We start from the raw sequence: 22774 nt of genomic DNA on the forward strand, positions 1-22774 counted from the left end.
ATGTTTTGCGAGGTGTCATCCAGCATCTGCTGAAACATAGGTTATATTTATGCCCAGAGTCAAACGAGATGTTCTAGGGTATTTGAAATAACTGCATGGGAATTGCAGACGCAACATGGGAACTACAGGAAACTCATTCCCTTCCGTAAAAGCAGCTTGAAGCCAGGCAGGACACTTGGGTGTCTAAGATAACATGAAACGCATGGAAGGACAACTGAATTGAGTCCTAAGGGTCACAGGAGCTCTCACCTGAAATTCAAATGGATGGGACTTGCTATATAAATGTAAACATCTCTATTTGAACTAGTCACCCTGGACTCCTCTTGTGACAAACCAGTCAATGCAGCTGATGGGTGAGGGCTGATGGTTTAATTAATTAATGCTGGAGCGCGTTTAGAGAAGGGCAACGGAGCTGGTGAGGGGTCTGGAGCACAAGTTTTGCTGAGGGAGCTGGGGGTGTTCAGCCTGGAGAAAAGGAGGCTGAGAGGAGACCTACTCGCTCTCTACAACTCCCTGAAAGGAGGGTGTAGGAAGGGCAGATCGGTCTCTTCTCCGAAGTCACAGGCGATAGGATGAGAGGAAATGGCCTCAAGTTGTGCCGGGGAGGTTTAGACTAGACATTAGGAAAAAATTCTGCACTGAAAGGGTTATTAAGGATTGGAACAGGATGCCCAGGGAAGTGGTGGAGTCACCATCCCTGTAGGTGTTTAAAAGATAGGTAGACTTCATGCTGAGGGACACGGTTTAGTGATGGTTTTTGTCAGTGTTAGGTTGGTGGCTGGACTCGATCTGAAAGGTCCCTTCCAGCCTCGCAATCTTATGATTCTACCACCAACAATGCCTAATTAGCATTTCTAGGGCGTACGTCACCTGATCTGTGTTACGCATCTGATTTAGGAGAGGATCACAGCTGGGAAATGGCTTTCTGTGCACTGACTGCAAAAGGAGGCCAAGGAGCCGGTGTGAATGGAGGGGTCTGTCTAAGCACACAAAAGATGGTTCTTAGTTAAATGTCCGTGGACGAGGAGTATCGCTTTGCTGATCTACAGCACGTCAGTTAGTCACCACCCACGGTCAGCACAGGTTTAGGTTAAGAACAGCCAGGTAAATCTGGTCAGATACTTCAACACAAGTTATCTGCAAGCCAGCTGAGTAGCACAACTAATACAAAGGAACAGGATGAATTTCATTTGTAATGATACAAATGCAATGAAACAGGATGGAAGTGGGTTTGATGAGGTGATGAAAAACAAAGCCGAACCACCCCCTGGTGTAACTTCCATCCACCATCTGACTGTCCTCACCTGTACTTCAAGAGGAGCTTCAGCATTACTGAGCGGATGATGGGAGTTTCATCCACTTCGTCGTTAAATGGGGACAGAAATTTTGTGTAGATAGCAGGGGGATCTGTGGAGATCAGAAAAAGACAAGTTTGGGAGGTGAGAGAAAGCGGCAAGAAAATCATCTCTGTGAGGCTGAGTGATAGGATGAAGGGAGCTCACCTGAACCTTTCAGGAGGCTCCTGTGAACAAACAGCAGATTAAGGAGTTCCTGGATCACCCCTGCCTCGGGGGGTTCATTGTCCTTAAAGCACATGGTAGTGACCATATCTATGAAGAAATTATTGCACCTCTGCCGGAACAGGGCATTTCTTGCAATGGCATCTCTAGGGGAAGGGTAAAAAGCATTAGGACAATGTTCAAATACTGAACCATTTAACTAATGCATGAAGCGAAGCAGACACAGGCAGAAGTCACCGAGGTGAGATATTTTTCCAGCTTTCCAAAATGCTGGATTTGTGCAACACTTCAGTGGCACTGACTGCAAAGGCTCTATCACATCAGCAACTAAGATTATAAATGGCAATGTGATACCGGGTACATTTTCCAAGAGATTTTTGCTAAGCTATCACAAAGCGATCCAAGGTTACAAGCAGCTCCCTCATCCGATTTAGCCCCTGCTGAAGTCTTCAGCTTTAGCTCTGGAACTACAGTTTTCTTACAGGGGCCAAGGCAACTTCCTGCCTTCTTTTGAAGCAATAAACAGAAAATGGACAGGGCTCATTCCAGCTGCAGAAAGAGCGGAGCAGAGTTCCCTCCACCCATTTCTGCTTGTGTTGACAAGTTCAGCGAAGCTGAATTCTGCATATCGGAATTCCCTCACGCAACCAGCCCCCACCACACGGCTTCCACCTCGGACAAGCTGGAGGTACCTGAGCTCCACGGAGACATCTAAATCAACATCCTCCAAAGCAGCTCTGCAGTACGGACAGTGCATCTGTGCTGGTACTAGCCATGTTCTGATGCACTTCTGACAGACCACGTGGGAGCACGGCAGGCAGACCGGATCCTTCGGCTCTCTGAAGCAGATCGGACACGGCTTCGGATCAGATCTGTAATTCAGAAACAGCAACGAACACAATTGTTCAGTGTTGTACTACCAAAAGCCTTCGAGCAAGATGTTAATCTGCACCTAGTCCAAGAGGAGATAATTTAGGATTTGTTGGCTAACTGCTTAGCTTCAGGGTGCAGAGCAAAAAGGAAGTCATTGCTCTTGGTTTGGCACTGGTGACACTGTCCCAGCACCGCCTCAGGCCCAGAAACATGCTGGCAGCACAGGCAATATTCCTACAGGCCCTGGGGCCTGTTCTCAATGTCACTACCTGTAGAGCCTGTTGCTGACTTCATCTTTGCACTGGCACAGCACTTTCATCACTGCAACGAAAGTTGGATGAGTCTTCATGTCTGAATCGTGCTGAAAACACTGCAGAGGAAAAGGACAAAGCGAAATGACTCAGCTCTAACACCAGAGACAAAAATTCCCATGGTCAGCAGGAGCAAACAGGGAAGAGGTGAAATCACACCTTTGCTTACCTTGGCAAGAATCAAAGTGTATTTTTTCACTAAATTCTCAAATTCTGGCATCAGAGTGTCAATGCCAAACAGCACGTGTTCTACAAACAGAGCCATGGAGAAAACCTGGTTCCAGCAGACCCTGTGGGAAGGAAAACGTGATTTCAAACAGTATAATTATGAGCTGAGAGCACGAATGGAAGTGCAGCACCAGGTTCGGTCTAGTGATCTCCCTGCTTTTCATGCTCACCACTGCAGAATTTGGGCACTTCTCATGCACCTTCTTGCTTTGCCCTTTGGTTCTCAGCCCTGGCTTTTTGACAAAGCACCCACCAGGACCTAAACACAGCGAGGTTATGGCCCAGTTAACCACCCTTTCTTTGCTTCAGTTACAGTAAACAAGGGCTGTGAGGAACTGGGGTAGCTCTCTGGGCTTGTCTTTCAAGACAAGGCTCCACCTTAGATGCAGCGAAGTTCCTCATCTCTCACAGTCTTTACGTGCGTGGGGTGGAGAGACATCGGACATTCCTGATTAACGGGAACCCAATGAAAGCTTTAAATAAACCCCGAGCCCAGCTGGGATGCACTGGATGATACTGCCAGATTTAGAGGGAGAACTGACGTGAGATGAGGGGAAAAAAAACCGACCTGGCTCTTGATGCTTGGTATGTAACCGAGTCTAGTAGGAACCCAGAAAGGTCTGCAAAGTCTTCGTCTGAGAAAAGCAGCAACTGAGCAGCTTCCAGCCTGTACTAATACTCTTATTAACAGCAAGGCAAGAGATCGAGGTTGTGAGCAGATCTGCGATACATACTCGAGCTTTTTTAGCAGCCGATGGCACCAACTCCCACTCCTCTGCAAATCCTTCTCTTTACAAAGGAATTCAACAGGCATTCGAAGATTCTTCACTTTGTGCAGCCAGGTCTCTGGATGCGCTGTCTCCACTTGATTCGCCAGCTCTTCAACACATCCAATTGCAGCCAACACATCCAAAACCTAGATACACAGGGTGTAAGACAGGGTGTAAGAATAACACAACAGTTGCAGCTTAGAATTATTGATGAACCTTGGGCTCTCAATCTGGTTCACTATAACATGTGTTCTATTGAGCAATGTTCTACTTCATTATCTTAAGCTCTGGAATTCTCATGTTCACGGCTCACATCATTAGCACATCCTATTAACCCACGCGAAAGCAGGGCAAACTATTTTAAATCCAATGGTAACACAGCAGATTATTCCTAATACTGAGGATCCCGACTGAGCGCGTGCTTCCCACTTCACTATCGCTGAAATCAAAAGGAGACCGAACGCTAATTCAGTGAAGACAGAGCTCTCTGCTAAGGCTGCGGACCACAAAACGCCTGGTAGTGACCCTACCATCTCCGAATGTGGTATTCCATGTTCTTTCTGGTTGAGAAGGCAGTGAGCTACATGGGGGTGGACAGCCAGGATCCTGGAAAAGTTCTGCAGGCGGCTCTTGAACCGATCATATCCAAGGTGGACCCAAGGCAAGGATGGCCCCATCTCCTCTCTTCTGGGAGATGTTGCCTTCCATTCCTCTATGCAGGATAAGAATGCGATTTGGAGACACTGAAAGTTTAGAAAAGAAGTTAAAATCAAAATTAAGAAAGCATTTTTCTAATTCATTTTGTACTGGAAATCCTGGCAAAATTCTCTGAAAGAAGAGAACCCATGCTTTACAAAGAGAGCCTTAGATGATGTGTCACTTGTTACAGGTGCTCCCCTGGAAGTCAGCAGCCATTTGGTGATCATTTGTGGCCACCGTGCTATTAGTCCATCTCAGAGGGGTTGTGTCTGAGAAGGCAGGATTGATACAGAAGGGCACATTCACAGGCATCGTGCTTTTCTCTCCATCCAAAGGGTTTCCAGCTCTCGTTCCAGACACTCACCTGCAGCTCCTTGGGGGAGGACACACCAATGGTCAAGACAATAAAGTCTTTGATATAGCAATGGAAGAGCATCTGCCTCTCTTCCTCACTCAGAGCAGAGATAAATTTTCCCAGTGCAGTTTCCTGGAAGATATCCACAAACTTCTCAGCTTGGTCTGGAAAATGAGAATGCAAAGAAAAGCTGAATATTAGGAGGAGGCCGGGTTTGACACAGCTTCTATCCTAAAGAGACTGACACCTAATTAATCACCGATGCATACAGTACTCCCTTCATTTAGAGCACTCACAAGGGATTTGGGGCCAGACCTTCTCAGTCCAGGCACCAGTGCTGTATTTATGGAATCTCACCTTGTCATTAACTCTTGGCATCAACCACAGCATTTTGAATACAAGGGCACAGAATACGTGAGAAAGACTAGCAGCAAAAGGGGAAAGAAAAGCTCGTTGCACAAAGCTCTGCTGGCTCACGTGAGCCCAGAGGGATTGAAGGTGGCTCCAGGGTCACAGAAACACAGAATCACAGTGGTGACAAACCACAGTTTACAGGGCAGTGGATGGAGATGCTCTGTGTCACCAGCTCAAGCCAGGCTCTCACCTCCAGTGTTTTGGATGTACTGAGCTTTCAACCACATGTCATCCAAGTATTCCTTTATCCTCCAGCTGAAGGGCATCTCACTCCCAGCAGACACCGTCATGTTGTTCTGCACCAGAATTATCTCAGGCTGAGAGCTAGGGGATTAAAAGGTCATTAACGCACTGGGCTTTTTCCTGGGAAACACGTTCAGACAACAGAGGCAGAAAGCTGCAGAAAGCAAGAAATTAGCCTTAGAAAGGGATGAGGGAAAGGGAAAGAACTGAAGGACTCGTTAATACAGCTCATCCTGCCAACAGTGTAGCGTTAGGGCTTAGTCAGTCAGTGTTCCCTGGCCAAAGGGCTGTAATGGCAGGACACGTGGGCTCCAAGGGCTGGGTAAGAAGTATGAGCGTGCCAAGAGCTAGAGAGCAAAAGCCCAGGAGAACTGGGGATAAAGCAGAAAAAAACCAGACTTCCGAAGTCACCGATAACTGCCCTGCTGCCCTTGGCACAGCACAGGGGAGCAACCAAAGGTTCATCTCCCATGTGGATTGAAAGCCAGTGCTGGACTGGTGCGAGTGCCGGCAGCCAAGCCCTCCTGCGGCTCCTCTCCAGTGCTCACCTGCTCTTACCCACACCGAAAGGGACACTCAGGAGTTTTGTGTCACTGAAGATGAACATCCACAGCTTTGTCACCCACTCAGCTGCCGGCCTGGCCAGCAGCTCCAGATTGCCATTTCTGTCTATGAGAGCAATGAGGAGAGCCAGGAATGGAGTGATCACGTTCTGGACTCGCTTCCACAAGGTGTGCCTTGGGGGGCAGAAAGAAACCAAGAAACCCAGAGGGAAGGTAAGCAACGGTATCAGCAAACCAGGAGGTGCTTATCCTGAAAAATTGCTGACATTTGCATGTGAGAAAGGCCTAATCCTGCTTTTAAGGGGAAAAACCACTACCAACAAAATGCCCTACGCTTCTCTCACTTGTGGCTCGCCTGTAATCCCACTGTTGCACTCAAAGCACTTGTGCACTCATCCATTCCTGTCCCAGTACAGCCCATTCAGCTCTAAGTCACCCTCCCACGGGAGCTAGGAGAGGACAAAACTGCCTTTGGAGAGTTTCCAGCACAGACTGGTGACTAACACTGCAGATGTTCAGATTACACAAAACTGCCATCTCTGCTGCACAGTTGCCATTTGCAGAGTTTTCTTGGAAGCTTGCAGGGTATGAGATATTGCTCCTGTCCTCACCTGAAGGTGCCAGCCTCCTGGAGAGCACTGAGGTTGGAAGCCTCCCGAAGCACCCAGTTTTTTGGATGAAGGGAATTTTCTTCTTGTTTCTTCAAAAGGTTGGAGAGACGAGCCTTTGTTATCCTCAGGAAAGAGGCTAGAAAACAACAGGGAACTTGCGCTTTCTCTTCTATTGGCATTGGATCCACATCCAAATATCACACCAAGCACAGCATTTTATAGTTGTTCCAATATTCAGCCAGCTGGGAAAAAGACCAGCCACCGGTGCTTGCACAGCCCGAGAAAAAGTCATAGCCTAGACTCCAGGAAAAGCCCTACAGCCAAAGGAGTGACAGACTGGAACAGAAGAGACACACACTATTGGGAGATCGCCTGCAAGATCCTCCTTGTCTATGCTACAGCCAGGACCACTGGCCTTTGGGTGCCCAATGTTTTGGTGGTCCCCTAGATGCTCAGCAACACCAACTCCCACGGCCAGTGAGCACATACCTTTCAAGTCATCCTCTTTGGACAGAAGGCCAAGGAGAATGTTAATTCGCCTTGTACTTCGTCTCAGATCTTCGTTTTGGTCCCGTAGCATCCCCACAGCACTTTGTACACAGGTCCTCAGGAGCACAGTGGTGTCCAGGATTTCACGCTTCCCAGGAACAGTGTGAAAACAAGTTCATTACTCTTTGGTTTTACACCCTTGCCCACAGGACATCCCTCTTAAAACAATTACGGTGGTCTCTCGAAAGGGCCCTGTGCCCCCAGCATCCCATCTCCCAGATTTCCTCTCAGCAAAAGAAGAACTTAGATTTGCAGCCTATCAAGTACACGATACAACTTCTGGGGCCCTTTCAAATTGGCGTGTAACATAGCATTTGTATTAAGCTAAGATTCGTATGGGGGAAAATTCAGCAGTTCAGGAAAAAAATGGAAATGATACATATGACCAAGGAAAATACATCCTCCCTGGGAGATGCTTAGAGGGGCAAAAGCCAAACATAGTCACCCTCATCCAGGGCATCCTCCCACTGATGCCGTCAGGGGAACCTGAGCCAGTCCTAACGCAGCTGCAGCACAGCGAAGCCCAGAGCCAGCTCTGGGAGGGCTCAAACCCACGCCTCAGCGCAAACTGCTGGAGTGGCTGGCGCAGAACCACAGTTCCCAGCTTCAGGGTGCAGAACTACAACAGAAGCTTTTAAAACCATTTTTTAAAAATTAAGAGTATGAGAAGACTAAGGAATTAGAGGGTCCTTAGAATGGTTTATTTTCTTAATGATGCTGACTTCAACTGGGCTGCAGGGGGAGGAATTTGTGTCTGATCATTAACTTTCACGACGCAAATAACATTCCTGATGAATTTCAAGTGAACAGGGATGCAAAAACTGTGTTGTACCTATGCGTGAAAAAGAGCAGAAAGCCATACTGGGAGCTGAGCAGCAAAGAAATGTATTCTGAACTGACCTCATAGTGCTCTGCTTCTGGCACCGGTGTTTCAACCTCCACCTCGTTTTCCTCCTGTTCTTCTCCATTCACAGGCAGAGCTACAACTGAGGTGTAGAATTTTTATTAGAAAGAAGCAGTACACTTCTGCATCAGTCAGATAAGAGTCTATTTAGCAACTGCATCCCAGAGCAGCAGAACGTCTGTCAGAGATCCATTATCACCTGCAGGAATAGCTGAGATCCACCTCTCTAAAGGCAGCTACAGCTGCGAGGGCTGTCAGGCTTCACGCAGCAAGAACTGGAAAGAATACAACACTCAGAGCTAACGCACTAAGCTCTAAGAGAACACTGTAAGGCAGTACGGTGAAAGGAAAAAGTGCAAGAAAAAAAATTGAGAGGAAAGAAAAAGTCTTTTCTAACCTTCCTATAGATTATATATTCACGTGAGTGAGATGCTCTGGAGTGACTCCTCGTCAGTGGTCTCTGCCGTGCAGCATCTGCTGCCTCCCATGCTGAGACAGAGTACTCTGAGCAGTGCAGATACCACATTTTTGTCAAAAGAAAAAGGGAAAACTACAAAATTAACTTACTCGATGACCCAAAGTTGCGGTAACAAACTAAATACAAGTCAGTAGCCACATGGTGACCCTCACAAAAAACAGATGCTGAGCGGGATAAAATCATTAGACGTGTGGTACCAGGCAAAAGTTCCACTAACACCAAGTCTGGGCTGGCATCTCCCCTGTTCTCCACTGGCATATCACCACTACTGGCTGGCACGGCCAGCAGGAGCTCACCTCTGGTTTTACCTGAATCCTCACAGAACATCTGGCTGATGGTGAGGTTTTGCAGCGCTGTCATATCGGAGATCATGTCCTTGGACGTGCGGAGATCATCGATGTGCACCGACTGCCACAGTCCTAGAGGCAGAGGACAAAATAAATCACTTCCTGCCTGCAGCATGCTCTTCTAGAGGAGCTTCCCAAGAATTATCTCCCAGTACCTGTGAGCTAACAGTTCACATTCAGAGCTCACTTACTCTCGCTTCTTGATGTAGAAAGGGAAAGTAGCAATTCCCTGACCATGCCAATGCCCACTCCCCTGACTGGCAGGGCACACGCACTGCTGGGGCTTGGAGGCTCTCAGAGCCCACCACACGCAGCAGGAACCTTGCTGCTGGAAGCAGAACATGTCAGCAGGTACCCAGGAGCCTTCTGGAGGACAATATGCCAATGCAGTCAGCGCCATGCTTGTCTGCTGCTCTCCAGCTGGCTAGAAAGAGGACTCATGGGTCAGTGGCAAAGCAAGGCGCTCTCACAGAGGAGACCGGGAATCCAAGGTAGGGACCTCCCTGTGGGCAAGGGAAGCAGCTCTGACAACCCACAGGACACACTGATTCCAGATTTTAAGCATTAAAAAGGAAGGTGTACAAAAGAAGTGTTGCTCTGATATGTTTGCTTGAAGCCAGCTGAAGAGCGAGGAGTGACAGGTGGCCAGACCCACCTCCATGGAATCCCACGTAGGACGTTCCTCCTTCCACCCGGGAAAGCTTCATAATGAAGTAGACAAAGATAGAGACTTCTCCCAGGTCCACCTTGTTGATTTCATTAACAACGGTGTATCTGCAACAGAGGGGAAACGCTGTTGACAGATCAAAGACAGACAGAAGTTCACAGCCACCAGTTTTTCCTCCGTAAGAGAGGACACATTTCGCCCCCCACCCCACCCCGTACAGACGTGACTCGCTCAGCCCTTCCTCCCTGAGCCGCCACCTCTCACTGTGCCTCGAGCGACACCCCAATCCTCAGCTCCTCAGGACTTCTGCAGCCAATAGCAAGAACTCACGCTTCAGAGGGGATTATCTGCTAATTTGACCCATCCTAGTTTATATTGACTTGGGTCATCAATTATTATTTGAAATACAATTAGTGCTTCTAGATTCATTCCACTACAGAATAAACAAAAATGACACATTCCTGATTCTGAAATCCCCAAACCAGCACTAATAATCAAATGGTGGTGAGGAGCCACCAAGCAGAAGAGCTGGGAACCACTTCACACTTGACTTACTTGGCTGAGGCAACGAGCTGGGCATTTTGAGAGCCATCTTCAAAGTCTGTCTGAATGATGAGGACTTTATTTCCTGATGTGGCATCAAGGAAATCTCTGAAGAGTGAAAAGGGATTTAAAAGAAGTCACAAAGTGTAAAAACAAAACATTAAGGACGACACTAGTCACCACTCCACACCAGCTCTGGCTGCTGCAGGCAGGAGGAGATATTAAAACACCCATCCTACAGAGATGCTATAGAACCCCATCTCGGTGGAACGGAGCTAATAGAGCTTGCACCAAGCCAGGCCACGGCTCAGCACAGCCTCTTGCCTCCCTTTTCCATTCATGTTACTCCAAATGTTCTGCCCACCAGTCTCCCCGCAAAGTGACAGCCTATCCAGAGTAGGAAAAGGCAAAGCCAGACTCACCGGATGCCCTTCAGGAAGGAGTACTCTGTGTCAAACTGCTGCAGGAACAGGATCTGAAGGCTTTGTGCTTTCCCCTGTACCTCTTCCTCCAGACAAGCCGCGTCAGCACTGGTGAGAAGCCTCGAGAAGGTGGTGACCTGGGAGTGCGAGAGGTAGGTTTGTCCCTTCCTTGGGAACGCAGCAGGAAGGCAGCAGAGACTCACTCATCTGCGCTCCCAGATACTGCTGACTTGCTGCAGAGCTGGACTGCACCCCAAAAAACCACATTTATGTGCCTTGCCAGTAGGCAAAGGGTCAACATGGGCTGTCACCTCAAGCCAGGGCCACCCCTGGGCAGCTGGACACAGCGACTCTTGGTGCTGCCGGAGACGAGGGGCAGCTGTGAGGGGGCAACCAAGGCTTTGAGGAACTCATGAAGCCCAGGAGCTTCCCCACAGCACTCTCAGGGGGCAGCAAGTCCAGCCCCAGGGGAAAGTTTCTGTGTGAGGCAGGAAAGAGACATTCTCCAGCCAAATCTCAGCTGAAGTTCTTTAGCTTTGGTAGTAGGCCCACAAGATCTCCGGCTCTTTGTGGCTCAGCTGGGTTAAAATCTTTTGCATCTTTAAGACGAGGCAGAAAGAAAGAAATCAGAGTTCAAAGGCTCCTGACAACGTTTTCTCTTGGCTGTGTTCACAGAGACAGAACTACTTTCAAAGTAGAGAAATGCATCAGCTGCCCAAAAGCACTTAAAATCCTCGCTTGCCAGGGAGCATCCAGTGCTGCTCCACGCACAGCGGAGGTGTGCGATTCCTCAGGATGCAATAACACATCCCAAACACCCACCTCTGCACACCTGGGCACTAAAAGGCAAGGCTGATACTGAATTTACACAGGCGTAGCCACAACGCAGCTCCAGCAACGGAAACCACAAACCTCAGTGCAAGGGGGGCGGGGGTTTTGAGGGGACGCTGCAGGACACTCACCTCCGTGAAGACCGTTTGGCGCCCAGAGCCCGCCCGGAGGTGGGCTCGGAGGAAGTCTGCGAAAGACGTGTGCTGCTGCTGCTTGAAGTATATATTGGCCAGAGACTCTGCCATAAACAGTCCCCCCGAGTGGCAGAGGCGGATGACGGAGTCCGGGGTGGCACAGTTCAGCAGTGCCAGCTGAGCGCCCTTCTTCACGCGGGACAGGAGTTCACCGGGAGGACACACCGGTTTCAGCCTTTCCGTCATCTGCAGGACCACCGAGGCGCAAGTGTTGGAGTGGTAGCCCACAAACACATCACAAGGGCTGTATTTCTGCTTGTTTATGAAGTGTTCTTCTGTATCGGCTGCAGTGAAATCATCCACCCACTTCTTCAGCTCTTTCACAGTTTCTCTTTGCCCCTTGTCCAGGACAGTGCTGATATCCAGGTAGTGCTTTTCCAGCCGGTTGATCAGCGGGATGGGAAAGTGCTTATATACCACATCTTTCTCCTCGATGACTATCAATCGGAACTTGGGGTGCACCCGGCACTTCACCCGGTGGGTGCCCAGGCCCAAATCAACGTACTTCTGGCCGGCGAGGTACACGTAGTACTGATTGAGGGCATCGTAGAGGCTTTCATAAAGGTTTTGCAAGTTGAGGAGCACAACCATTTGGCCAGTTTCCATACAGACCTTCACGCGGTTGATGTTCCTGCATATCTGGGTATACTCTTGGTCCTTAGGGAAACTGGAGCCAAAGATAATTTCTGGCTGTTGCCGGGCGGTAAAGAAAGCTTGCTGGAGGATCTGCAGCGCTGCGTAATTCTCAGTCAACACAAGCAGGTACCTGCAGTCACTGTCCTGACTGCTGCTGTAAATGTTCTGTCGTACCAGCTCAATTCTACTGACATCACCAGCATGTACTTCTCCTTTTTCGGGTAACTGTGAGGTGAATATTTCCAAGGCATTGACATCATCTTTGCCACCAAAGTTACGAAGAACAACTTCAGCTACGTCTTGAGGTGTGGGCTCACTTTTGGAGCTCTTAGCTAAGGCAAAAAACATCTTTATGAGGCTGTAGTAGTCACGTAGACCAAAGAACTCCCTGTCTTGGGCCTTGCAAATATTTTCATATGCATTTGCAAAGTGACAAAAATACGGTTCAACCTTCTGCAAAGCCCCTCGTGCCGAGGAACAAATCCCCTTGGCGCTTTCTATGAGCTCTTCTTTGCTGGGGTCACCCCGTGAGACAAAGATGCCTCGATTCATTTTAGCAGGGTCCAAAGCCCAGTTGGAAATGCCAACGAAGCCAACCTTTTTGTGAGGGAGAGGGACATCATCTATGCAGCCGTCTTCCAAAAGGGGATGCAAAGTCTTCAAGGGCATTTTGGGAGAGTCTTCTGCCAGCCCGATCTCATCCAAAACCACCACCGAGACGTACTCCTCTAAGTTCTTCCCTTCCTGGAACCGAGCACAGTGCTTGAAGGTGCCTATGATTCCTTCGGGAGTGGAGAGGGGGCTGCACTGAAAAGACACGAGATGGATCTGCTTCAGGTCCTTGAACAAATCCGAATGAGCTGCTTGGCCCTGCATAGCATCGGCCACAATGGTTTTCGCAAGGGATTTGGAGCTCCCGGGCTTCCCGACAAGAAAAAGAGGGATTTTCAACTCAATGCAGATAACCATCATAAAGACATTTTCCTTCAAGGCCAAGTTTCTTGCTATGGTGTCTCGGAGGCGCACACCATTCAGAAATAAGTCCTGCATCAGGGAGATTTCTTCCAAAATCTTTTTCTGGGTATCATAAGGTTTTGGAAGGACCTGGCTGATAGCACTCCTATATGGCTCCTTCTTTTCCAAGGACGCGTGATAGCAGACCCCAACTGCCAGCACCAAGGACCAGATAACGGTGTTTCTCTCAACGGTGCTCTTTGGAGCTTTTTTCTCAGCAAGGTACTTCTCCAGTTCTCTCAGCAGGAGTTTGCTGCGCTTGTGGAACCACTTGAACACTTCCATGCAGCGTTCCACGTCCCGCAGGCTGACGAAGCTGCACTCATCGTCCCTCTGCCTCATGTATTGCTGGGAAGCAAAAAGCACTTCTGTAATTACCTCTGCCTCTGGCCGTGTCATCGGGACATGCTCCGTAACTCTTTGTACGATCTGCTGTATGTACATTTTTTCGGTTAAGTTGTTCAGCTGCCCAAAATCCCACACTAACGGGATCATGCTGGGTGGAAGCGCATGGACCCGATACACGAGCTGTCTCAGCGGAATAGATCCAAGCTTCTCCTTCGTCTCATCTGCTTTGACACGGTAGCCCAGTCCAGCCAGTTCCAGGCGCTGAATCATCTTTGGTGTGTGCTTTCGGTAAGGGTTGCAGGCTGCTATGATCCGCAGGCCAGAGCAGGAGACCAAAGGCTTACCCTGTACTGTGTGGTCACATAGAACTTCCTTGATGCTGCTTATGGCCTCTGTGGTGTTGGCTTCATCAAAAAAGAGGACTGTGTCCAACCCGTGCTGCTCCTTATTGATTTTAGCAAGGGCTTCTGCTTCTTTGATCCTGGCATAAATCATCTCTGCAGTTGTGCCTCCATGAACTTTTACAAGCTTCATGTTCTCTACCTCTACAAAGCCTCTGCGTAACTTGCACAGAAAATTTATGAGTCTCGTTTTCCCACAGCCTGTTTCTCCCATGATGACCACCGGGATGTTGCACCTGAATCGCATCTCGATAGCCAAGATTTTCAGCACATTGTCTGTTGTGAGCTCGTACGTCTCATCAGGGTCCATTACCCAAGGGATTCCCAAAACCATGCAAAGCTTCTCCAGCTTCTCATGACGAGGCAACTGATCAAATGGAACGTTGAAGGGAACTCTTTGGTTTAACAACCCCTGGTACAACTGTGAAGTCATGACATTTCTCTTGATAATGTTGTCATTCAAAGGATTAATGGCATCAACACCACCCCTGCCACTAGGCTTAAAGTGGAACCCAATGAATGTCATGGACACACGATCTCCATTGAAAAACAAATATGGATGAGGCTCAGACTCCCACTTTTTCCGAATGCGGAAAGGAAGAAGATCCTCTTCGGCAACGTTCTCCAGATTGGATGACTGCCTTCCTGAACTCTGATCAGAAATGTTTAGGGAGGGTGTTGCAAAATCCCTTGCCATTAAAATCATGAAGCCAACAACAAAGTTTTTGAATCCTAGCAAAGTGTCCTGGACAAAGTCAGGGTTGCAAAAGTCAGAATCTTCACAGTCTCTCAACTGAATGTTGAGAAACCACGTGAAGTTTCGGAGCTCTGACCAGGAGGGGTCTGTGATCCCACAGTGCAGGAGGAACTGCTGCAGGCATTCTGCCGGGCTCCCTTCCACAGAGCCCTCTTCGTAATAGAACTTGTCCAGATTGTGCCCCTGGTCATATCTTTTCAGGTACTGGAAAGGTCTCTGGAAAGTCTCATCGTGAAATACCTTCTTGTCCATCCCCGGATCTGAAATGTCCCCAGACTGGTTCCCAAGTGTCTCCATTTCTAGTACTTCCTTGGGAGACTTGCACGTTACTTTAGGGAAAACATCAAGGAAATTATACTTCTGGCTCGCTGACTTCTGGAGCGGAAGAAAAGAAAATATGTCATCACAAAGCCGTGGCTCTAACCTTCCCAGCTTGTTTAATCTGTTCCTAACAGTGTTCTTGCCTAAACTCAGACCTAACTAACAGCAGCTACCCTGTACAGCCAGGACACTTCTTCCCCAGTGCATCACTTCTTCCGCATAAAGTGCATCACAACAAGTAGTCATCCTGTTTCCTCCTGCAGTCTCCTCCCTGTAACATCAGCCCGTTGTTACCTCTAGCCCCTTCTCAGTGCTACCTCAAAGAAAAAGCAAACTAAACCCAAGAAATTGTTATTTATCCCTGTCACTTCTACACTCTGTTCTTACAGCTGCAGATAAATATTCTAGTGCTTTCAAATATGCAAAGTAATATGAGGAAGATTAGATTCTGCATTTTTATGTCTCCTGTAAATGTTACAATGGGGCCAGTGAGGTTTGGACTAATAGGCCTTCAGAAATTACCAACCCAAGAAAACCACACCAGGTATAATTTACTGTATGGTTTTAACATCACTTTGTACCACACGAGGGACAGCACTTTGTAATGGAGAGGCACAGCAGAACCCGAGGGGAACAGGGAATTCCTCTGCTACGGTTACAGTTAGTCTCTACAACTCACATGCAGCTATACACAAACATACATGCAAAATGACTGAGAAATTGAAGGAAACCAAGTGTTGCTGTGTACATACGTGTCTTGGTGCTTTGTTTGGCACCAGTGATACCTCAAGGATTTCGATGATATACAAATGGCACTTCTGTCGTAGCCACATATTTCCATTATTATCTGTCAGATACTGCAAAACCAACAGCTTGAACAGAAACTCTGGAATTCCACTTTGTACCTGTCACAATGAGAGACAAATGCATTTCCTCTTTATTTACTCAACATAACTTTGCCAGATCATAGAAAAGTTGAGGGTGGAAAGGATCTCTGGAGACCCCTGCTCAAAGCAGGCTCAGCCACAACAGGATGCCTAAGACCACGTCCTGTCAGATTTGGAATATCCCCAAGGTTGGAGACTCTACAGCTTCTCTGGGCAACCTGTTCCAGAGTTCAATAACTAGAAAACACATCCCGATGAAATGGCTTACTAAGAAACAAAAGCTTTAAAGAAACAACTTCTGCAAGGATCCACACAGAACTTCTAGGACAAGGCAGCTGTGGGAGGGATGTACTTACTGAAGAGGTGATATCAAAGTGGAATATCATGGGCTTTGTCTGGTGTTTTCTCTTCAGAAAAGGCAGCAGAGAATTTAGTACTTTATCTTCATCCACTTCTGGTTCAATTAGTCTGATGGTTTTCAGAAGTTTTGTACAGTCAGGCTGCTGCTCTTGCAGTCTCTCATGGAGCCTCTTCACATACAGAGATTTCCCTGTTATCATAAAAAAACATCACAAGAATTAAAGCCATCAATATCAAATAAATCATATTAAGGTCATAATAGGAAGAAGGAAGTCAGCTGAGGAACAGGGTAAGAACGCAGCAGACACACAGTGACTCTTTCCCAGTATTTTTTCAGAGATTTGCAGCTCAGGAGCTCCCACGTCAGAGACAGCATCTTTGTGCTTAAGAGCACGTGATGGATGTTTCTCTCGTGGCTATATCTAATCACTTTTTAAGCCTGTGTAAAGCTTTGGGTTCCACAGCTTAACTAAGCACTGTTTGAAGAATCACCTTTTTCTGTTTGCTTTCCAGCCTGCCAAGCAGTTTTACTCAACACCCTCCAGCTTTTCACATTAAGAGACAGCCAACAAGTATTTCCTACGCAAGAAAACCAGGCAGGCTTTACAGCCCTTGTCTCATCTCACAAATATTTTCCTGCAGGGATATTTTAACCTCAGGAGGGCAGATTCATCCTATCCAAAATTAGCTCTCTAGTTTATGTTAATGATATAAGTCAGTAGGAAAGAGGCAGGTGTCAGATTAGGAAGATGCACCATCTGTAGAGATGGTATCTTGGGACAGGATGAGCTGTCCTCACAGCTTCCACCTCACTCCACTTACTATAGTCTGAATCATTCCTTTTCACTAGATACTTATGACATGGGCAGAAAACCCAGCAAGATGAACCCCACTCCAGTTTTTAACACTCAGTAGACCCCCGGCTTTGCATGGTGACATCTTACCCACGCCAGCTCTTTTGGAGGCCACAATCCCAACACACATATTGTCCTTGAACACAGAAGCAGCCGAGCTTGAAGGTGCAGCGACCCTGTAGTGATGCTGAAGGTATCGCTGGATCTCGGCTAACGGCCTCTGGGGGATCATGTGCACCTTGTACTGGCTGAAGACAGAGGGGATGTAGCTGTGCTCTCTCTCGCAGTTGCAGAGAATGATGAGGCGATAGGTGCTGCAGCTGTTGTAGCGCTGCAGGCGCTGGAAGAGCTCCTCGGCTCTGCGGCTGACGTCGTAGCTCAGCTCGTCTGCGAACAGCATGGTGTAGATTCTCTCTCCTGCACAGCCGGGAATGAGGCACCTCCTGAGGAAGAGCCCCACTTGCTCGGCAGTGGTCTGAGGAGTGCACAGGAGAACCTCGTCAAAAGTGGGAAGGGGCTGGTCGGGGCTGTTCATGTAAATAGCCAGAGCAGAGGTGAGCACCTCGGAGCGAGGGCAGGTGATGAGGTTGGGCCGATCAACAAACAGAAGATCCTGGGGAAAGTCCCGTGTGACACGATCTCTCTCCCCGCTGGCCAGATTCTTCAGCCACCCACCAAGTGTATCGATGTCCAGGCAGTTGGGAAGGAAGGAGCCCATGTTGTTCATGTAGCACTCCCAGATGCACTTCAGCCGGGCGGTCAGATCCTTCTCCCCATCCAGCATCACTTGGAAGTCAGAAATAGCCTTCCTTGAGCTGGGAGGCACCTTGCTGCTGGAGGCTCTAAGGACATCCTGCTCGGTGCAGTTGTGTTTTAGGAATGAAAGCATCATCAGGGCTTCCTGACTGGGCGTCCTCTGCCCCAGTTGTGTGCACAAATAGACCAGCTGCTCAGCAGTGTAGTAGTTCAGGTAGAAATGCTGGAGTCGTTTTTCATACATGAAGCTTTTCCACCTCTCCAGGAAACTCTCCATTGTCTTGCAGAGGCCCGGGAGCACAGCTGCCATGTCTCCTTGCCCTTCTAGCTCTGGGATCAGTCCCAAAGAGAAGTCTATAAGAACGCACGAATCTCTTTGGGGTGAACAATACACATGGGCAAGCCAGGAGCGGAAGAGCATGTTTCCAGCTAAATAAAGGTCTATAAAGGCCTGCGCAAGTCTTTGGACATTGGAAAAGATCTGTGTGAGGATAGAGGAGAAATTAAAAAAAAACCTAAGTTGATTTACCAAGACAAGTCCTAGTCATGAAACCACAGGAAAAACTTTCAAAGTTTTTTTAACAGCAGGATTCCCAGGAAGCCAGGAAAGAATCCCCAGCTTGCTACGAAAGCACAGCAACCCTCCTGGGCAGGAGCAAGACCAGTGCCAGCAGAGGATGAGGGTACCAGTCCACTCCCCAGCCTCCAGCTTAATTCCACCTTAACAGGGAAGCAAAGAAGTCTGCTGCTACTAGCCATCCCCAGCAACCCAGCTCTAAACCACAGTCTTAAAAGCTGACATTCCAAGCAAAAATCCAACCTCAGCCCCGACACCAGTAACCCATTGGGTTTGAAATCTGACCTCAGAGAATTTTTCCACCTCCAAGCCTTGCTCTCCCTTTGCCGACATGAGCATCAGTTTGTTCTGCAGCTCACGGAGCTCTGCCAGAGAGTATTTCCATGATGCCTTGTTATCCCCTGAGCTCCCCGGGAGGATGAAGCGCAGGACAGTGTCCAAAGAAACCTGCCAGAGAATAAGTCATTAGTGCTGGTGTGCAGAGGTTCTGCTCCTGAGGTAGTGCTTTATGCCCGGCAAGGGGAGCACTTGGGAGGCAGCAGCCCCCAAAAGGAAGTGTGCAGAGCGGGAGACAGGCCACAGCACATTTCTGACAGTCACTGCCACACCAGCAGTGCTGGCTGCAGGAGGGGAGGGACAACCAGGCAGCCTCACCTTCTGGCCATCAGCCGGTGCTCTGAGGACATAGATTCCTCTGTTGTTGATGGCAGCTGCCAGCGACAGTGACGACAGCTCCACAGACCCATGGCTCTCTTTCACTGTTTTCAACCACTCTAAGTGTTGAGCTGAAGCGCGCTGTAGGAAGAGAAGACATGGCACTGCCCTGATCGCTCTGACCTGGCACTGCTTTCCAGGATTCACCTCTGCGCTCAGGACAAACAGCTTGGGCTGGCGTAAGAGTTTCAAGATGGGGGAAAGCAGAAAGGAACAACTACTGGCCACAGCCTCATCTTTCTGCACAGCTGCTCTTTACCAGCACCACGGGAGGCTGAACAAACAGAACCCACAGTGCTTCAATGCCTCTTGCTATAGAAACATGTCCTGCTGCAAAGGAATAACACAGAGTTCCCAGCCATCTGCCTTCCCTCTTTTTGCATCAACTCCTGCAAGAGCAAAGCTACTCCATGTCACACTTGAAAGCCCCAGCAGTGCTCTGGAGAGATCGGTGCTGGATCAGTTATGGGTCCTGCACTGAATTTTTGTGCCACAGAAACATAAGGTATTTTTCTTCCAACAACAAGAACTGCTGTGATGTCCCCACACAAGTGCCATTTGTCCCCTGCAGTCGATCAAGGCAGAAACGCAAGAGGATGTGAGAGGACCTGCCCAGCAGAACTCACCAGTTTCTTGGGAAGATTCTCGTCACTGTCCAGGGCTCGCCACAGCTTTGTCAAGCAGCGCATGAAGTCCTCAAACCCTGACTCTTGCCGAAGCTCATAGAGCAGGGAAGAGTAGCCGTGCACAGTGTCGTGGAAACATGCCACACGGTCCACATCCATGTCATTCTCCCCAGCAGAGATGGAGGCCAAGTCTACAAAGACCTTCAGCTCATTTATATCTGAAATGAGATAAACACAAGAATGAACAAATGAGGCAGCTTTAATGCAATTCCTTTGCAATTCCAACATCACCACCTTTTACAGAAAATGCAGAAAGAATGCCTTTGCAGAGCATCCTCTGTGTAACCTCCCTCCACCCATCCTGCCAGCAGCTTTGCCGGGAGATTCATCTGCATTGATGACATCCTCAGCCCCAGCTTTTCCCTGCATTGCCAGGAACAGTAGATTCCCAGCCAGGACAGGAGCAGTACAAAGGGTGTGTGTCTGTGTGTATAAGACACTGAGCCGGCAGACACACAACTAATCCCATTACACTTATGGCCTCTGTTCTCTTAAATAATGGGTCTAAACTGAGCAGTAGCAGCTATTACAACCCTCTGGGCTGAGCCCAGCTATGGGGCAGGGCAGCCACTGTCTGCTGCACGAGACTGCAGTGGCGTGAGCGTGTTTAAAGGGACTACGTAGCACATTCCATACCCAAACCCATAAAAGGGGCTCGTGACTATCAATATCAGAGGCTGTGAAGGCCTAAAGCGGATGGGTCAGAGATATGGCATTCCTTCTGCCCCTAGACACACTGCCATCCCTTCTGGCACCATCTGCCTGACTCCTGGGTGAGCAGCACGCACCTTTCAGCGCTTCTCTGACCCAGCAGACAAACTCCTTCTGCTGGGCCAGCTCCCTCAGGCACCCCCGGCGGCTGGGAGTGATCCCCTGCAGCAGTTTCTTGGCGTGCACAAGCTCGGGGCTGATGGAGTCCAGCTTCTGTGTCTTGTATGATTCAAGCTTTTCTGTCTACAAAGCAAGCAGTGAAAACAAACGTTCAGTCTGGAAATGGGAAATTCAACCTATTCTCCAGCAAGGAAAGGAAAGCCCCTCTGCAAAGCCACACCACAAACAGAGGGATACCATCTTTTCTCTTTTAAGAAAGACTACACAAAAGCACTTTGTTTGAACATTGAAATTTTAACTCAAACAAGCATTTTGGGACAGGGAATGGCTCTTCAAAGACTGGGACAGACTTGTGGGAAGGTTCAGATTTCCCCAAGTTTTCCTGACAGTACAGAGCTGAAGAAGGGGATACTTACTATGTCCAACAAGTTCTCCAGGACACCAAAGTCACCAGAGAGGTTTAAAATCTCTTTGACATTGGCAATAATCTTGGCAGCTTCAAAAGTTAAATGCATTTCATGGTATTGCTGGATCTGCTGACATCGCTGATCCACCCAGTCTCTGCCTTCTCCAGGTGCAAGCCCACATATGGTATTTAGTTCAGTTTTGATATCTTCAGGATGATTTGTGAATTCTCGGAAAATTGTATCAACTGCAGCAAGTGTGAGACTTCCAGATCTGAGATCATCATGCAACCTTTCATAGCTCTCAAAACAAGGGGAGATGAGACTGCTGTAAACATCATCAAGGTCCAATACAAAAGTAGTGTTGACCTCCTCCTCCTCTTCTTCTGAATTTTCATACTCCTCTCCTGCCTTCTGCGCTGCTTCCTCCCAGAACTGCTGGAAGATCAGGCTATCCTTAAAAGAGTGCATTTTCTGGGCAAATTCTTTCAGCTCTGGGCTCAAGCTGTAGTAGGTCTGTAGGGGTCTCTCTCCCACATTCACAACTCTATTTAGTCTTTTTAAGCGAAGATCATCCAAGTGTTGAAATTCCACTTCACCTACATCCACTGTAAAAAGAGAGAGACAGGTCAGAGAGAGCAGATGTCCGGCCTGTCTCCAGTTCACTGCATCTAACCCCCCAGGTGCAAAATGCCACTGGGCACGTGGACCCCCTACAAATACCATTTGGTGTGTAAGCACTCATTTGATCCCTGAAACACTCTAGGTTTACTTCCCCCACCCCTCCTCATCCTCGCTGTGGTTTAAAATAAAGAGCTCTTTACAAAGCCTAGTCATTTTTAAAGAAAATCTTTATTTTCTGGAGTTGCCACTTTCAAATCGCTCCCCCCCCAAACCACTACCTTTCACAGACGCCTGCACCTTCCTACACATGCTCAGAAAGGTTCCTATGGCTTTCTTCTCTTTTCTGAGAAGTGTTACTTCTTCTTGCCTCTTCTGCAGCAATTCCTTCAGTTCTCTCTGGAGCAGTTCTTTTTCTCTGCTGAACTGGTGCTCTGAAAGAAAACTCATCTGTAGTCACAAAGTGGACACTTCCCACCCCCTGTGCCCATAACTCAGGGTTGGATTTGCAGACTCCCAGCTACCACAGTGAAATGCAGACACCACAACCTGGAGTTGGGAGCTCCATATAAAGGACAAGGACAAGAGCAGCGCTGTTAACTGCTGAAGCACCCAATTAGCATTACTAATTACCAAAGCAGGTTAACATAGTCGGCCATCGGTCACTACAGCCATGCCACCTCTGAATAGTGCTTACTTATCTCCCAGATACAGAGGAACTGTGTCTTATGCTGGAAAATCTCCTCCAGGTGTTTCACAAGGATGCACCCTTTCCAGATGTCACTGGTGACACTCGTAAGCACAGAGTCTGCTGTGGCCATTACATTCTTTGCTTCATCTGTAAGTTTTTCTAGGAGCTCTGTGTTTGTTCCTGTTCCAGAAACAAAGCATGTAAAACCTAGATCAGCCCTGCTTCCAAAAAACCAGGCAGAATCAGTAACTATTCAATGTCATGATACAGAGTCCTTCCATTTCCCATTCCAATCCCTACCCAAAAGTCTGTGAACTCATCACACCACTCTCCAACCCCTGCACAAAAAAGCCAGGGTGTCAGGAAAGCAATTCTGAAACATTCCCATGGAGAG

General features: G+C 48.3%; 1 protein-coding gene across 1 annotated transcript in view; it reads right to left on the reverse strand.

Annotated features, from left to right (window-relative positions):
* RNF213 (ring finger protein 213) overlaps positions 1-22774 on the reverse strand; it is a 55005-nt gene that overhangs the window by 13878 nt on the left and 18353 nt on the right. The window contains 28 exon segments of the mRNA XM_074160262.1: positions 1305-1407; positions 1503-1666; positions 2213-2392; positions 2663-2763; positions 2874-2994; positions 3667-3848; positions 4233-4445; positions 4766-4920; positions 5361-5494; positions 5962-6150; positions 6588-6723; positions 7077-7224; positions 8037-8116; positions 8827-8937; positions 9521-9639; positions 10088-10183; positions 10498-10634; positions 11460-15050; positions 15731-15904; positions 16243-16436; positions 17191-18337; positions 18719-18880; positions 19088-19228; positions 19774-19991; positions 20622-20787; positions 21081-21676; positions 21971-22123; positions 22387-22560. Of these exon segments, the coding sequence (XP_074016363.1) occupies positions 1305-1407; positions 1503-1666; positions 2213-2392; positions 2663-2763; positions 2874-2994; positions 3667-3848; positions 4233-4445; positions 4766-4920; positions 5361-5494; positions 5962-6150; positions 6588-6723; positions 7077-7224; positions 8037-8116; positions 8827-8937; positions 9521-9639; positions 10088-10183; positions 10498-10634; positions 11460-15050; positions 15731-15904; positions 16243-16436; positions 17191-18337; positions 18719-18880; positions 19088-19228; positions 19774-19991; positions 20622-20787; positions 21081-21676; positions 21971-22123; positions 22387-22560 (9085 nt within the window).

This window comes from Numenius arquata, chromosome 17, assembly GCF_964106895.1.
Source record: "Numenius arquata chromosome 17, bNumArq3.hap1.1, whole genome shotgun sequence".
In the NCBI taxonomy this organism is placed as follows: Eukaryota; Metazoa; Chordata; class Aves; order Charadriiformes; family Scolopacidae; genus Numenius; species Numenius arquata.